Raw genomic sequence first — 14,551 nt, forward strand, 5'->3', positions numbered from 1 at the left:
AAAAATAGGGTATCTATTCCCCAGTCACAGTGGCAGCTAACAGGCATAGCTGGCCTAATCACCATATTTTACCAATCTTTTTAGGTTTTTCACTTCCTTGACTCTACAGATCCCCTGTTTATCCACTCCAAGTCCCCTGCCATTCTCCCTTTAAAACTCCCAGTCATCTCTGCAAATCGACATTGACTTCATTTCATACTGGACCCTCTTCCCTATTGCAAAAGTGTGTTACTGACTAAAATCTGTCCTTAGAACTTTAGCTGGTATGCAGCTGTGTTTATCTTTGACAAAATGAAGAAGGAAAGTTAAACATATCCTAATTAGTAAAGACTTATTTATATAGGATCGCTAGATATAAAGTTCTTTTTTAAAAAAGTAAAAACAAAAAAACACCTACAAGTTTCAACTTTGTGAAGGAGTCATAATTCTAGAAGTTAACCAATTACCACTCTGGGGCTAGAAAACGACCTTGCCACATGTCAAGCCCAAGTCCTTCATTTTATAATGATGAATCCAAGGTCCAAAGAGATTACATGACTTACCCGAGGTGATTTCAATGAGGGATCTGCAGGAGTTTTTTTGTTTTTATAGAGACGGGGTCTCACCATGTTGCCCAGGCTGGTCTCAAACTCCTGGCCTCAAGCAATCCTCCTGTCTCTACCTCCCAAAGTGCAGGGATTATAGGCGTGAGCCACCATGGTGGCCTCTATGATGGATTTGATGAAGGGCTAACTCAGCATGATTCTCTTCCTGACTCCAACATGAAAATATTCTGTTATATTCTCATTGATAAAGCAATATTAACCATCAATCATTCAAGTCAAGATGAGCAGTGAGTATCTACTACCCTATTAAAACACACGCATTTTTTTACAGTTCTACTGTACACCAACAACAGTAAACCAAGGAAAGTTTGTTTGGTGCAAGTACACAGGAGATAGGATTTCATTCAAGGAAGACTGTTTCAACCGTCCTAGGCAAATATATGAAGCACCTTGGTAAGGTGAAACTGCTTTCTCATACAAGCTAAGAAAACAAAACCCCATGCATAAATCCAAGGGAGGGTCAAATGATTTAGTCTTAAAAACAACCAAAAAAAAAGAAAAATGAAAGTAAATTTAAAAACCCTTTTTCTGCACTTACCAGCAAAGCATTTGGAACAGAGATTCATAGTCTTGCTGGACCTGGGGCAAACAAAAAGAAAAGAAAGAAAGAAGAGCTAAAAACTCCGTATCACTCTAATCAAAACATAAGATGTCCGAAATGTAGGCAAAGAACTTTCTGGCCAGGCAACTGAACTAATAAACTGATAAATTAATAACAAGTCCCTAGCTAGCCACCACTCCCCCCTCAACAAAATAAAAATAAAAAAAAACAAAAATATAAAAACTTGTTTTTTATTTTTATTTTTTACCTGTAAGTTAGCCAATGCTTGCTTTTATTTATTGTGTATGTTAGCAGCTTATACAGCAACAAGTTCAGAAACATAAAATGCCCAGAAGATGAGAGTCAATTTAAACCACATGATTACCACATTCCCTCTTTTCATACTGAAAAATATACGAAGTTCTCACTATAAACAACAAAGACTTTGTAAACGGGTAAAACTTTCTCCTCATATACACAGTCATTTATCTCTATAACATTAGTTGAACTTTAATCTTCCCTATTTCAGATCCTAGTCACATTATGACCTTCTCGTTTAAAATTCTTTCTTCAGATACTCCAAATTATTTTTCATGCCCTTTCATCCATTAATAATAGCTACAATTCACTGAACACTAACTTGGATGGGCATTTCACATACATTATCTTATTAATCATCCCAACATCACTAAGATGGGTATTACCATATTGTTTTGCTTCTAAAATGCAGTTTTAAAAAAAATCACATTAGCATTTCTGTAACAAGGAAATACCTTAGAATTGTTTACAAGCGATGAATAATTTAACCTGTTTATGCCAGAGGTTGGAATTTTTGAATTTTGGCAATGAGACCAGGGCAATGACCTTGAGCAGGATATAAATAACCCACATGCTTAGTGTTCCAATAATGGAACACTATGTTACCCCCTCCTCTGCCAAGGTATTATTCAACTTGGGGGGGCGGTCTTAGAAATCAAAGACATACAGTCTCGTCCCCATTACATAGGTGGGCAGCCTGTTCTAGGTCACAAAGCTAGGAACTATAGAAAAATATCTGACCTTGGGTGTAAGCAAACTCCAAAGGCCAACCCAACATCCTTTGTTCACAACACAGCACCTGGCAGCATAGCACCCCAGGGATTACACGGTGGGCAATCAATAAATGACTTTTCTGGCCAGGCATGGTGGCTCACACCTGTTATCCTAACACTACAGGAGGCCGAAGGGTGAGCGGAATACCTGAGCTCAGGAGTTCGAGACCAGCCTGGGCAACATGACAAAACCCCATCTCTACTAAAGATAGAAAAAATCATCTGGGAGAGGTGGCACATGTCTGTAGCCCCAGCAACTTGGGAGGCTGAGACACAAGAATCGCTTGAACCAGAGACGCAGAGGTTGCAGTGAGCCGAGATCACACCACTGCACTCCAGCCTGGGCGACAGAGCAAGAATCTGTCTCCAAAAAATAATAATAATAATGCCTTCTCTGTTACATTCATCTGACTGCTGTTTCCCTTCCTGATCCTATCCCAAGAGGACTCATTCTTATAGCTCTCCCTTCCAAAGACCTCCTGGAATGCTCTATGTTAGGCAAGCTGACCTATTTGAAACCTCATTCCTCAGCAACTCCATTTCCAATATTTGAGCCTTTGACCAGAACTGCCCCTAAAAATAGAATAAGCCAACCTTCTTTTGCCCTCTTTACTACGTTTTACAATGAAAGAAAGCCTCCCTCAGAAAGTATTCTCTGATGCTGATTGTTTGCACATGTGCTGGAACTGAAGCCCTAACAGTTAACTGCCACAAGATGGGGGAAAAGGAGTCATTATTTCTGTCCCAAAAAAGATGCTGTCAACAAGTAGATATTCCTTTAGAATCCTGCTTAACATAAACACAAGAGCAATGAGGAAAATTAAGTATCAATAAGTGAATAAGATGAGTAAGTGGATAAAGAGATGTGTTAATGGTAGCATCTAACATTTATTACATGCCCATAATGTGGCAGGCACAATACCAGATACCTTCAACCCCATTTTACCATTGAGGAAACAGAAGTCCCAAGAGGGTATGTAACTTGCCGAAGATTACAGAACTAGTAAGTGAATTAATCTGGTCTAACTCCAACACCTGTATTCTATTCATCATGCCAAACTTAGGCTTCTGCCTCAATATAGAAGCTGAGGGGTATGTATCAGTCTAGAAACAGCGCTCTGGTGGTTTGTGAGAATGTCTATGGAAATCAAGTCAGCTCCCTGAGAAAGTAAAGCTTCTCATACGGAAGAAGCACAACTCCTGCCCTCCCTGACCCTCCAGGCACATGGAAAAACAATCTAAGATTCCCAGTCATTTCAGTTCCAACGCAACGAAGAATTGAGAATGAAGAAAATCCTACATGCCTGTTTTAACTAATTGAACTTGAACTAGGGGCGCCTCTCCATCCTAAAGAGACTCTCTAGTATGGATGCAATATACACACATCTGTGGTTAGCAGAACATTCTCTATTGCCAGAATATTGTGATTGCCCCCTCCCCTCTCATCTCCACTCAACTTCTCTGAAGGGGCCAGAATTCCCCGCCAAAGAAGCAGGTGCCCTTTTAATGTGGTCACTACCTCTTGTCCACGCAATGTCACAAAAAGCCAGATATAACTCATATAACCTCTGCTACTCCCAACTGTCCAGCAGGAATCATGGAAAGCCTTCAGAGAACAACCTGGCAACAAGTGTGCCAGTTTTAACATCTGAGTTTCAGAAACATGGTAAAAAAAAAAAAAAAAGGCAAAATGGCATTTTTCTCAGAGTCCCTTGATCTCTCTTCAGATAGTCTATGTATTTAAAATGCCCACCATACCTATATATTATCTAAATGACATCCATTACACATTCTGGATAGAAATTTTTCAACAACATGGTTGTCAATCAGGTTATAAAAGAAATAATATAGCTACTGATATTATTACTCAAAACGGAGATGTTTTAAATCTAAAATAAACCAGATTTTGGCTATTGAAATAATGGTCACTTCTAAACAATGCCAGCTTGGATCACATGGGTCAAGAACACTGAATCCAAAGGAACTGGCAGAGACTTCTGGGAACTTTGATCCTTTCTCATGTTGAACATGTGAAACTTGAACCTAATCACAGGCATACAACTACTCACTACCTAAGAAAATGCATGTAATCAACTTGCATGGTCTTGGAACAGACAACAGAGCTCTGTTTGTGACAGTAAGCATGAAAGATAAAGCTTCACTGCTCCAGTGAAACTACTCTTATGGGGCTCACCAATGGATACCACGTTTCTAAAACCAAGGGGTAGTAGGCTGAATAACGGCTACCCAAAGATATCGAGTCTTAATCTTGAAGTTACCTGACTTGGGGGGTGGAGGGTCCTTTCTAAATTAATTAATGATTTTGAGATGAGATTACCCTGGATTATCCAGGTGAACCCTAAATGACATCACAAGAGAGTCAAAGAACATTTTTATAAGGGAGTAGCAAAGGGAATTCAGAAAGACACCCAGAGTAAACAGCCACGTGAAGATGGAGGCAGAAGCTGGAGTAACAGGGTTACAAGCCCATGAATGCTGGGGCAGCCCCCAGAAGCTGGAAGAGGTGAGGAATGGATTCTCCCTCAGGGCTACCCTGGAAGGAAAGAAGCCCTCCCAGATCTTGGACTTCTAGCCTCCAGAACTTTGAGAAAATAAATGTCTACTATTCTAAGTCACCAACTTTGTGGTAATTTGTTACAATAGCCTCAGAAAACTAATATACAAGGGTATGTATTCGATCATAGCATATTCCCTCTCAGTAGCATTCAGCCAGATCCATCCTTCTTTCCAGAACACTCTTCATATACCTTCATGTCACTCAAATCCCAGATCAAACAACCCTCTTCCCCCACAACAGCTCCCATTTAGCCACCTTTGCTGCTGCTCCTCCCCTGCAAAGACCCTTAACTGGAGGTCCAGAAACTCAGTCTTCATTACCTCTACTTCTCATTTAGTAGTGATCTCCCACACTCTCGTGGTTTTAAAATACTGTATCTATACACAAAAGATGCACAAATGTTTACCTTCAATCCCAAATCTCTTTTCCTTGCTCCAAACTCACATATCTAACTGCCTATTTGACATCTCAACATGTGACTCAAACTTAGTATTTCCAATTAGAATTCTCAGTATTTCCCACAAATTTGCCTGACCCATCTTTTCCACTCTATAAATGGAAAACACCTTCTTCCCAGTTGCTCAGATCAAAATTCTAGAAACCTTTCTATTTTTCTTTTTTTTGAGACAGAGTCTAGATCTGTCGCCCAGGCTGGAGTGTAGCATGATTTGGGCTCACTGCAACCTCTGCCTCCTGGGTTCAAGCAATTCTTCAGCCTCAGCCTCCCAGGTAGCTGGGATTACAGGCGCCCGCCACCACACCCGGCTAATTTTTGTATTTTTAGTAGAGACAGGTTTTCGCCATGTTGGCCAGGCTGCTCTCAAACTCCTGACCTCAGGTGATCTGCCTGCCTCAGCCTCCCAAAGTGCTGGGATTACAGGCGTGAGCCACCGCACCCAGCAGAAACCATTTTTGATTACCATCCTTCCTGTAGTCTCACAGATAACAACACTCAGCAAGACGCATTAGTTCTACTTACAAATAGACCTCAACTCTATGTATTCCTCTCCTTCCTCAATGCTTCTATGATAGCCACCATTAACTCCCACCTAGGCCACTGTAAATAGCTTTTTATTGGTCTTCTCATTCCCACTCTTGACCCTATACAATTGATTTTTCCACGAAGCCACCATGGTCATCTTTTAAAACAAGTTGGAGCATGTTATTTTCTTGCTTAACACTATCCAACAATTTGCTACTGAGTATAAAACCCAAACTTTTTACCTGGAGAAAAGTTTAAAAACAAAACAAAACAAAAAGCCTGGAAATCTCCTTGTGATCTGACTCTACCTACTTCCCCTCTTCCTCTCTTATCATTCTGCCCCCTCACTCACCACATTTCAACCACACTTGCCTTTTCTCTGTTCCCCAACTGTGCTGCAGGGCTCGTGCCCATGTTGTTCTCTCTACCCCCAAATCACTGTAATGCTGTCTCTTTCTTGTTACTCATAATCTAGTTCAAACCTCCTCAGTTGCCTTCCCTTGACAACCCAATTTATTTTTTTATTTTTTGTTTTTTTGAGACTGGGTCTCATTTTATTGCCCAGGCCAGAGCACAGTGGCACAATCAAAGCTCACTGCAGCCTTGACCTCCTAGTCTCAAGCCATCCTCCCGCTATAGCCTTCCAAGTAGATAAGACTCTAGGCACGCATTAGTCCATTATTTTTTGTAAAGATGGGGTCTTGCTTTGCTGCCCAGGCTGATCTCAAACTCCTCAGCTCAAGTGATCCTCCCACCTCAGCCTCCCAAAGTGCTGGGATTACAGGTGTGAGCCACAACTCCTGTGGCCTGACAACCCAATTTAAATCAGTTCCTCTTCCTGTTTCCTTCTTTCACAACACATCATTCTTCGACAGCTCACCACATGCCTGTTTGCCTGCTATCTTTCACCACTAGAATGTAAGTGCCATAAGAGCAAAGACTCCTTTGGTCACTCTTGGTTGGTATTTAACAGGTACCCAATAAATGCTTGTTAAATGAAGAAATGAAATCTCTTTTGCAGGCCTGAACCATTAAAAAAACAAACAAACAAACAAACAAAAAACACCTAGGTAGATATTTGAACTGTATTCTGTAGAGGTCAAACACCAGCTAGAAGACAGGTTCTCCACAATTCCTGTGGCTGTCAGCCTGTCATCTTTCTGGAGCTCTGTCACAATGCATTACCTATGGCTGGTAGACAACGTCACCCTATGTATCTGGCCATGATCTGTCACTCAGGAGATAACAGGTGGCAAACACTTTTAAAAGTTTCTTTCTAATGATATACAGTGAGAAATCCACTTAAATTTCTTTTTCTAATAAATAATGTTTAATAGTATGTTCTGGTTTTGCAAATACATACCCCTTGAACAGAATGTAGAAAAAAACAAAAAAATAAACTCATTTATAATTCCCCAAAATAAGAAATACTTATCTTTTTAGATAGATATCCATAATTCAGAACTTATTATATTGACAGTATTGGTTGTTATATGGTATGTTCATAGGTGTTCATTTTATTATGCTTCATACCATATATACACATTACATACAGTCATGTACTGCATAATGATACTTTCATCAATGACAGATCACATACACAATGGAAGTTCCATAAGATTATAATGCAGCCAAAAACGTCCTATCACCTAGTGGCATCATAGCTGTAGTGTTAGAGCAACACAGTAAACAAACAGACTGTGCTGTCAGTCATATAAAAGTCTAGTACATACAATTATGTATAGTACATAGTACTTGATAAAAAATGATAAACAACTATGTGATTGGTTTGTGTATTTACTATACTTTATATCATTATTTTAGACTGTAATTCTTCTACTCACTAAAAACAGAAGAGGAAGAAGTAGTTGTTAACTGTAAAGCAGCCTCAGGCAGCTCTTTCAGGAGGTATCCAGAAGAAGGCGTTGTTATCATGGAGATGACAGCTCCATACCAGTCACTACGCCTGAAGACCTTCCAGTGGGAAAACATGTGGAAGCAGAAGACTGATGCTCCTGACTCTGTGCAGGCCTAGGCTAATTGTGTGCATGTCTGTATGTTGGGGCCTAATTAAAAAGCTTTAGAAGCAAAAAATAAAATATTGTTTAAATAAAGGTGCCAGGCCTGGTGGCATGCACCCGTTGTAGTCCCAGCTACTCAGGAGGCTGAGAAGGAAGGATCACTTGAGCCCAGGACTTTTGAGTCCAGCCTGGACAACACAGTGAAACTGTGTCAAGCAATCAGTAAAGAAAATTTATAGAATAAGGATATAATGAAAATATTTTTGTGTAACTATATGCTTGTGTTTTAAGCTAAGTGTGATTACAAAAGAGTCAAGTTTAAAATTACAGTAAGCTAAAGCTAATTTATTATTAAAGAAAATTAAAAAATAAACTTAGTGTAGCCTAAGTGTACAGTGTTTGCAACATCTACAGTAACATAATGTCCTAGGACCCTCACATTCACTCACTACTCATTCACTGACTCACCCAGAGCAATTTCCAGTCTTGCAAGCTCCATTCATGGTAAGTGCCTGGGACAGGTGTACACTTTTTTTTTCACGCCATATTTTTACCATACCTTTTCTAGGTTTAGATACACAAATACAACTGCCTACAGTATTCAATATAGTAACATGTTCTACAGGTTTGCAGACTAGGAGCAACAGGCTACATCATATAGTGTAGGTGTAGAGTAGGCTATACCACCTAGGTTTGTGTAAGGACAGTCTATGATGTTCAACACTGTTTCCACAATGAAACTGAGTAATAGACTATGTCCCCATCATGAAGCAATGCATGATTATTTTCTTTTGTGTATATATAAAAATTTCATAAAGAAATGCATAATGAAAATCTACAGATACCATTTTTTCAATTTACGTTTACATTTAATATTTATACTGCTTATTCTTCAAAAACATATTTGTTGCTCTGTAACAATCCATTACATACTAATACTATAATTTAGTCACACCCTTACTACTGTTGGATGTATAATCATTTTTCCCCAATTTTTTCTATTATAAATATTTCTATAATGAGCATTTTGGGACTTAAAACCTTTAATCATAAATCTGTATCTGAATGGCTTTAACACTGATTGTGAGAAGGAGACCTTACTAGACGAAAAAGTATGATTTTGGTTAAGTATTGCAAAATTACCTTCCAGGTAAGTTCTATATACTATTTTCAACACATCTTTGCCAACAATATTTTATTTTATTTTATTTTATCTTATCTTATTTTATTTTATTTTATTTATGAGACAAGGCCTGGCTCTATTGCCCAGGCTGGAGTGCAGTGGTGTGATCTCAGCTCACTGCAACCTCCGCCTCCTGGGCTCAAGCCATCCTCCCACCTCAGCCTCCTGAGTAACTGGGACTACAGGTGCATGTCACCACACCCAGCTAGTGTGTGTGTGTGTGTGTGTGTGTGTGTGTGTGTGTGTGTGTGTGTGTGTGTGTGTGTGTGTGTGTGTGTGTGTGTGTGTGTAGAGATGGGGTTTTGCCATGTTGCCAGGCAGGTCTCTGACTAGTCAGCTCAAGCAATCCACCTGCCTTAGCCTCCCAAAGTGCTGGGATTACAGGTATGAACCATTGCACCTGGCCAACACTGTTTGTACTTTTTAATTTTTACTTGATGGCAGAAATGATTATGTTGTTAAATGTTTCTTCTAATTTTTTTTTTCAATTTTGAAGGATATCAATGTTTTAATGACAAATAAATTAGCCTTCATGCTAATTCATCTTGGGGAATTAAAGTAACAGTCCTAATTTCTGGGAATTCTAGAAACATCTTATTTATAGTATTTTCCTGACACATACACAAGACTACTATCTCTCCCCACTCAAGAGAAACACACACATGCAAAAAACTATTTTAATATAAATATGGAAATTTTAAAAAACTCTGTCACCATATCAATGTTCCTCAACAACCCTTTTTTTTTTTTTTTACCCAACTGCAAGGAAAAACCTAGGGCACAAGAAAAATAAAGAAAAGTATAAAGAAAAATCAGTACCAGCACATAAGTATACCAAGCCCTTCCAGGCCTATGGTCCCTGAACTTCTCCAGACTAGACATGTATCATAAAACTAAAAAATTCTAGACTACAAAGAAAGTTCCTTCTTGCAGATTGAAGGGAATCAATCTGCAAAAACTGTCACATTTCTAAAAACTAGTCTGTAAAAACACAATCTGCAAAAACTAGTCACATTTCTGAATTCAACCTCTTCTAATAGACCAGACAAAGGAGGAAAGGGGAGGGAAGGGTAAGAGGACAGAGAGAAGGAGAAGGGGCCGAGGAGTGGGATGGTAAAGGAAAGGAAGGAAAAAACAAACCACAATACCTACTACACACTAAAAATCATCCCAGTTTTCTTAGACATAAAATTAGATTAAAGACTACTAACAATCTGCTTCCTGCCTCATACACATATAGCCAGAAAAACTAACTTCCTACAGCAGCCAGGAAGCAGCCAACAGCTCTACTAAATCATCACTCTCTACTCACCCTAGGCAAACAAGAAAAAGACCAGTTCAAACAGATGACATTCTAGCTGGCAATGACAAAGGAGGCTTTCAACGGTGCAACCAGCCTGTCCAAACTGTTACACATCACTCTAAATGGTTCAGACCATGTCTGCAAATTTTCTTTTTAAGGAAATATTACAATGATGGAGCTGTTAATAAGGGTGTTAGTTTCTATAATGTAACAATATGGATCCTGCTCACTTTAAAAACTAATTTTAATGTAACAATTTAGATTCCAAGTGGGTTATTGTAATTAGCAGTGGTTTTAGCATTGTATGCCCAAATTCAAGGACAGCAGAGCTAAATGCCTCGATTTTTGTGTGTTTCAAGTACTTGCACTAAAAGTTATAGTGTATAGATGTAAAACTAGTCACATCATCATCTGTGGCCCTGTATGTATTACTGAAAATTTAGTCCAGCACCATCTAACAATTACAGACAAGATGAGGCATGGCCATCAATAAACTAGTCAAAAGAAGAAGAAAAAAAATTAAAATATACGAATGAAAGCCCCTGTAGAAAAGGAGAAAAAAATACAATGAGGTGATTAAAATGCCAAATAATTTTTCCACATACGAGAAACTTAATGAGGCTATCAACTCTAACACACCCAATATATATCAATGATTGCAGCTGTCCCACTATATATCCCCAAACGTAAGATAAGGTTTTCTTCCCTAAAGTTATCTTTCAGAAAGAAGGAACTGCTTTACAATTAAATCCTTACTTTTGAGGCAGACACCAATTATTTTATAGTAAGTACTAACAAGGGCCAAAAAAAAAAAAAAAAAAAGCTTCAAACACAACCTGGAAGTGAGAAAGAGAAATCCAAGCATGCAGTCATGCCCAGGGAAATGAATGGTGTTTGGGATTTCAAAAGAGGAATATAGAGTCACAGTCCCAGAGGCATCTCTCCAGTTAGAGTCTGTGAAAGGCTGAGACAGTGAAGTTCTCATCACTAGTCAGAGACACTAGTCAGACATATTGAGGTATGGAAGGATGTCAAGCCAACTCTAATATTGGATACTTTGTCATGGTTACCACAACAAATTAGTTTTATAAAAAGGGGAGGATACAGTTTTAAACACAGATTTAATACTTATTTCTAGAGAGTGATTACAAATAGTAGCTGCCATTGAAGAAGGCCCCTGAAGATCTTCCAGAAAGCAGTGCAGTAACAGCCTTGAAATGTGAGGAAGATAATAAATGACATCAAGATGATGACAACTCTTCTAATGTTACATGAACGAATTCTTGTGGCTTGGGATAAATTTTCCAGTGATCGTAACATTTACATATTTTAAAGTCCTTTATCTCAAACAACTTGGAGGCTGAAAAATGAGTATGATATCCTCTGAAAAACCATGGTCAATAACTTTTAAAATGGCTTGGTAAATATTAAATAATAATTTGGTAAATATTGAAGTCCAATGTCTGTGCAGACATGGAGAATTTAAATCCGTTCATAAATGTGGAAAAACTAACATTTTAAAATTTATATTAGGAGCATATACAAATTACATATAATTTTATATAATCCATGACCTTTAAATATACATGCAGTTACCATCAGGACAAAATGAGTGAACATATATATAAGATCTCTTGGCCCAGCGAGGTAGCTCACGCCTATAATTCCAGCACTTTGGGAGGCCAAGGCAGATCATGAGGTGAGGAGATTGAGACCATCGTGGCCAACATGGTGAAACCCCGTCTCTACTAAAAATACAAAAATTAGCTGGACGTGGTGGCACATGCCTGTAATCTCAGCTATACAGGAGGCTGAGGCAGAAGAATCACTTGAACCAGAGTCAGAGGTTGCAGTGAGCCAAGATTGCGCCACTGCACTCCAGCCTGGCGACAGAGACTCTGTCTCAAAAAAAAAAAAAAGAGCATTTTTCATGTTTTGAAAACACACAGAAAACTTCCCAACCATCTAGTATGAGTGCAATTACCTGAGAATGACAAATTTAAGAGAGATAACAATGAGTTATTCTCTGGCCTTATTTTTCTTCTTGCTAACAATGTTGCTTTTGAAAACAGGTGGGGTTGGGGGAACAACAACATTTACGGAGCTTAGAGTACTTTTCCCAAAGTGTGTCAAAATAATTAAATATTCACCTGTCCTACCCAAGTGGCAAATATTTTTGCTTCATCCACTCATCTACTCTCATTAAGATAATTCAGGCTTGCAGAGAGAGGCATTCTTTTATCTATATTTATGGTAAATTAAATCAAAGGCATGATAATTTTAGTGAAAGATGAAAAGTAACCTGAAGTATTATTATTAGATCTTTGTCAGAAAATGTGACATAAACCTGGGAGATGATAGAGTTACAAGGGTTCAAACTACAAGGTTAAACAGGCTAGAAAAGAAGCTGTATGGCTGAGAAAGACAAGCACAAGGCACTTATAGAAGCTGGAGGATATCCAAGTAAAGACATCTACACAGGCCAGGCATGGTGGCTCACACCTGTAATCCCAGCATTTTGGGAGGCCGAGGCGGGAGGATCATGAGGTCAGGAGATCAAGACCATCCTGGCTAACATGGTGAAACCCCATCTCTACTAAAAATACAAAAAATTAGCCGGGTGTGGTGGCGGGCACCTATAGTCCCAGCTACTTGCCAGGCTGAGGCAGGAGAAGGGCATGAACCCGGGAGGCAGAGCTTGCAGTGAGCCAAGATCGCGCCACTGCACTCCAGCCTGGGCAATAGAGACTTCATATCAAAAAAAAAAACAAAAACAAAAAAGACTTCTACACAATACAACATTTCTGTTCATGTCATTCAGGAAAGATAAAAATACCAACAGAACATCTACAAAACATGGAGGAGGAGAAATCAATATCTAGCAATATGCACATACAAGAAAAATTTCAATGTATACATAATGTCACTGACATATTTTTTAAATGTCATTTGCACTTCAACATCTTTCATTTGTTCAAATTCCAAACATTTTATACCTTACATCAATCAACTAGGCCATTCTCAGGGAGTTCGTGAAAGAGTCAGGATACCACACCTACAATGAAACTAGATAAGGAATGGTTGAAAGGTGACGGCAGAAAATAAACTGCTTTCCTTATTCCCAGTCCAATGCTCACTGACAAGTAAAGTTCAAAGTGCAAAATATCCATTTCCTATTTTAATTATTCATCACAAAATACAAGATTGACCAGAGTTTGCAAAAGAAAATTCTCTGGTTATAACCCCCAGCAAAAAAACAGAAGGGAACTCAAGAGTACATCTTTTCTATCTCTGCCCCAAAAAGACTTAAAGTATTCCTGTTCTACAATCACCAGAGATTCTATTGCTTCTTGTGTATCATATTTCATTGCCCTTGTAATCATAAATTTCTAATGTCCAACACACATTCCTCCCACTGTTGTAAACTCCTTATAATTCTGTCTTCAGGGTAAAAACAGTTGCTACAGGGGTAGTGTTAAGAGCAATGACCTGGGAAGAAAGGGCTTAGTTTAAACGTGGGACCTCGCAACTGGGTTTTGTCACCCATTAAAAAAAAGTGAGCTACTTAGACCAGTGACTAACGTTCTATAAATCTATGATCACACAATGATATACAGTAGTCCCCGATTATCCTTGGGGGATACATTTCAAGACTCCCAGCAGAAGCCTGAAATCACGGATAGTACTCAACTCTATATACACTGTGTTCTTCCTATACAAACAGATTTCCTAATTTATAAATCCAATACAGTAGAAGATTAACAATACTTAACAGAACAATTTTAACACTATGTCAGCATCACTATGTTTGTGCTTTGGGGCCATTAAGTAAAACAGGATTACTTAAACACAAGCACTGAGATACCATGTCAGATACCATGACAGTCTACCTGATAACCAAGACAGCTACTAACAGGCAGGTAGTACATACATAGTGTGGTTATGCTGGAGAAGGGGATGATTCACCACCAGGGCAGGATAGAGCAGAACAGCATGAGATGTCATGATGCTATTCAGAATGGTGTGCAACTTAAAACTTACGTTTATTTCAGGAGTTTTCCATTTAATACTTTCACAACATGGCTGACTGCAGGTACCAGAAGCTGCAAAATGTGAAAACATGGATAAAGGGAGACCACTGTAATTATACATGGCATACCCTTTTTCTTTTTTTTTTTTTTTCTTTTTTTTTGAGACAGAGCCTTGCTCTGTCACCAGGCTGGTGTACAGTGGTGTGATCTTGGCTC

The 14,551-nt window shown here is 38.8% G+C and overlaps 1 protein-coding gene across 1 annotated transcript in view; it reads right to left on the reverse strand.

Annotated features, from left to right (window-relative positions):
- The window catches only part of ZFAND3 (zinc finger, AN1-type domain 3), a 239,444-nt gene that overhangs the window by 217,830 nt on the left and 7,063 nt on the right, over positions 1-14,551 (reverse strand). The window contains exon 2 of the mRNA XM_011944457.1: positions 1,144-1,184. Within this exon, the coding sequence (XP_011799847.1) occupies positions 1,144-1,171 (28 nt within the window). The 5' untranslated portion in view covers positions 1,172-1,184. The remainder of the gene's footprint in view (positions 1-1,143; positions 1,185-14,551) is intronic.

The sequence above is a fragment of the Colobus angolensis genome, unplaced genomic scaffold (assembly GCF_000951035.1).
Source record: "Colobus angolensis palliatus isolate OR3802 unplaced genomic scaffold, Cang.pa_1.0 Scaffold105, whole genome shotgun sequence".
In the NCBI taxonomy this organism is placed as follows: Eukaryota; Metazoa; Chordata; class Mammalia; order Primates; family Cercopithecidae; genus Colobus; species Colobus angolensis.